The sequence below is a fragment of the Chaetura pelagica genome, unplaced genomic scaffold (genome assembly GCF_000747805.2).
Source record: "Chaetura pelagica isolate M959 unplaced genomic scaffold, ChaPel_1.0 scaffold192, whole genome shotgun sequence".
Classification (NCBI taxonomy): Eukaryota; Metazoa; Chordata; class Aves; order Apodiformes; family Apodidae; genus Chaetura; species Chaetura pelagica.
Window position 1 is genome coordinate 1,710,574 of NW_009952570.1, and position 2,270 is coordinate 1,712,843.

Consider the following 2,270-nt stretch of genomic DNA (forward strand, 5'->3'; position numbering starts at 1 on the left):
TGTGTCCCTTGCAATGTGTGCTTTGGCACTGCTGGGGAAATATCACTGCACATTGAACTTGCCTTTGAAGTGCCTAAAAAAATGCACAGTGGGAAATGGTCTTAATTGTTTTTCTCCATGGAGAAGACTGAAAATTTCCTGCCTCCCTGTATGATTTGCTATTCATGCTCTAATCCCTGTTGTGCTGTACAGAGTGTCTTCAGAGCGGGGAAACAGGGAAGGGAAAGCAGAATGGGCTCTTAGGGAGAAGAATTCTGTCTGCCAAACTGCCCCAGATCTGGAGCCACGGGGGAACTGGATGAGGAACAAAGACAAATGTTGTTTTCTAAGAACATTTATTTTCCTAAAATTAAACCTGCACCTACAGAGTAGAATATTTCAGTTGGAAGGGACCTAAAACGACCATCTAGCCCAACTTCTCCCTTTAAGTAACCTGCTGTCTTTGGAAAGGGGAGAGCAGGCAGCTCAAAGAACTGACCCACAAAACGTGGAGTGGAAGCCAGCTAAACCCTTGGGTAAACCTTTTTCTTCATAAAGAAAACTTCATCCCCAGACTCCTGGCCAGGGAAGCAGCAAGAACCCTGATGGGTGTTCAGCAGATCTTACCTTGGCAATTAATTCCTCGCTGAGGCTGCAAGGAGAGATGGTCCTGTGCCTCCAGCTAAGCTGCTGCACTTCCTTAGCCTCCTGTGGCCTCCCTCTGCTGCAAGTCCAGGAGTAGATGATGAAGTGGGGCAGGTCCACACAGATTTTTCTTGATGCGAGGATATGTATATTTCTCCTTGTGGCCATTATCTTCACTCTTCAGTAACAGTGAGGAAAAGTGTTGCTGAATACATAGAAGGGGTAATGGTACTGGCTAAGAAGGTGCCTTGTTCATGCAGCCTCCTTGAGGAGTAGAGCAGAGGTTTAATACACAGGCTAGTAGGATGCTCAGCTTCTTGCTGCTAATGCATTGAATTTGCACTGGGGCAAAGGCCCACTGGAGCCCACCCCATCACACAGCACAGCACATTTTGGATGGAGTCTGTTGTTCAGATGGAATGCTGTTGTCCAACTCCTTAAAGATTAAACATCCAGTGCTGATCTCTCTTAATGATGGTGGTGGTGTTTTCCAGGAGTGGCTCCAGGAAGTGGGCACCTCACCCTGTGGAAGTTGAGGCCATCTTACAGAACAATACAAAGATTTCACACAAGATTTGTTTCCCCAATGAAACAGAACAGGTGAGAATGTACTTACTGTCCCAGCCACAGTGTATTTGTTCATGCAGGAGCACATTGCAAGATATGCAGTGTTCTCAATTCTTCCTCTGTGTAATAGAAGTCTTGCTGTCTCACAGACATTTAATGTGGGAACAAACACCAAAGTCCGGACCCTGTGTCAGAACATTGCTTCCAAATTGCAGCTGAGCTCCTGGGAAGGTTTCAGCCTCTTTGTGAAGATTGCAGACAAGGTAACTCTTCTCAAGGTCCCCCTTCATTTACCAGACCACAGAAACAACCATGTATCAAGCCAAGGCTTTGCCCAGGTGTCCTGCAATTGTGCAGTTCCCACTAGTGAGAGGAGACTGGTGGCTGATCAGCACCAGTTGATTGCTCCTTAGCTTCTCAGCGCTTGCCTTGTCTGAGCAGCAGCTGGGCTGCCTTGCTGAGATGCCCCCTCTCTGGAACTGTGATCAAGGTAAAGGCAGCACTGAGTCCAAGCACAGAGTTTCTGATTGTGCCAATGTTTTACAAAGAGAAGGCTAGGAATAAGGGAGGCATCTTCAGCTTGACTTCAATAAGCAGGTTGGAAAGAAAAAAAGCAACAGAAGGTCCAATAAAAATCCCCCACACGCAATGTAAATAATTTGAGCCTCCCTTCTCCTATTTCTCTACTTCTTTCTCTTGCCTTTGTTTTTTTCTGCCATAATTGTGCTCTCTCACTGTAGCCAGGGAAAGAAAATTCAGCCTGATAGCTGGGTATGGTGGCATGGTGGCATGGCTCGGGACAAGAGGACAACAAAGGAACAGCCCCATGGCCACTCACTCAGCTCCCCTCACACACACACACTGGGATGAGGACAAAACTCTTGCGTCCAGACAAAGGACAAGGAGGCTTCTTCACCAATTAAGGTCCCAGGCAAAACAGACTCGATTTGGGGAAAAAATAATCGAATTTCACACTAATCAAACACACAGGACACACACAACACACAGAGCAGGGCTTGCATATGTTACCCCACCCCTCCCTTCTTCCCGGGCCCAAATCCCTTTGTTCCCGGTTTCTC

The 2,270-nt window shown here is 47.0% G+C and overlaps 1 protein-coding gene across 1 annotated transcript in view; it reads left to right on the top strand.

Annotated features, from left to right (window-relative positions):
- The window catches only part of MYO7B (myosin VIIB), a 64,317-nt gene that overhangs the window by 43,062 nt on the left and 18,985 nt on the right, over positions 1-2,270 (top strand). The window contains exons 41-42 of the mRNA XM_009993519.1: positions 1,119-1,224; positions 1,341-1,454. Of these exons, the coding sequence (XP_009991821.1) occupies positions 1,119-1,224; positions 1,341-1,454 (220 nt within the window). The remainder of the gene's footprint in view (positions 1-1,118; positions 1,225-1,340; positions 1,455-2,270) is intronic.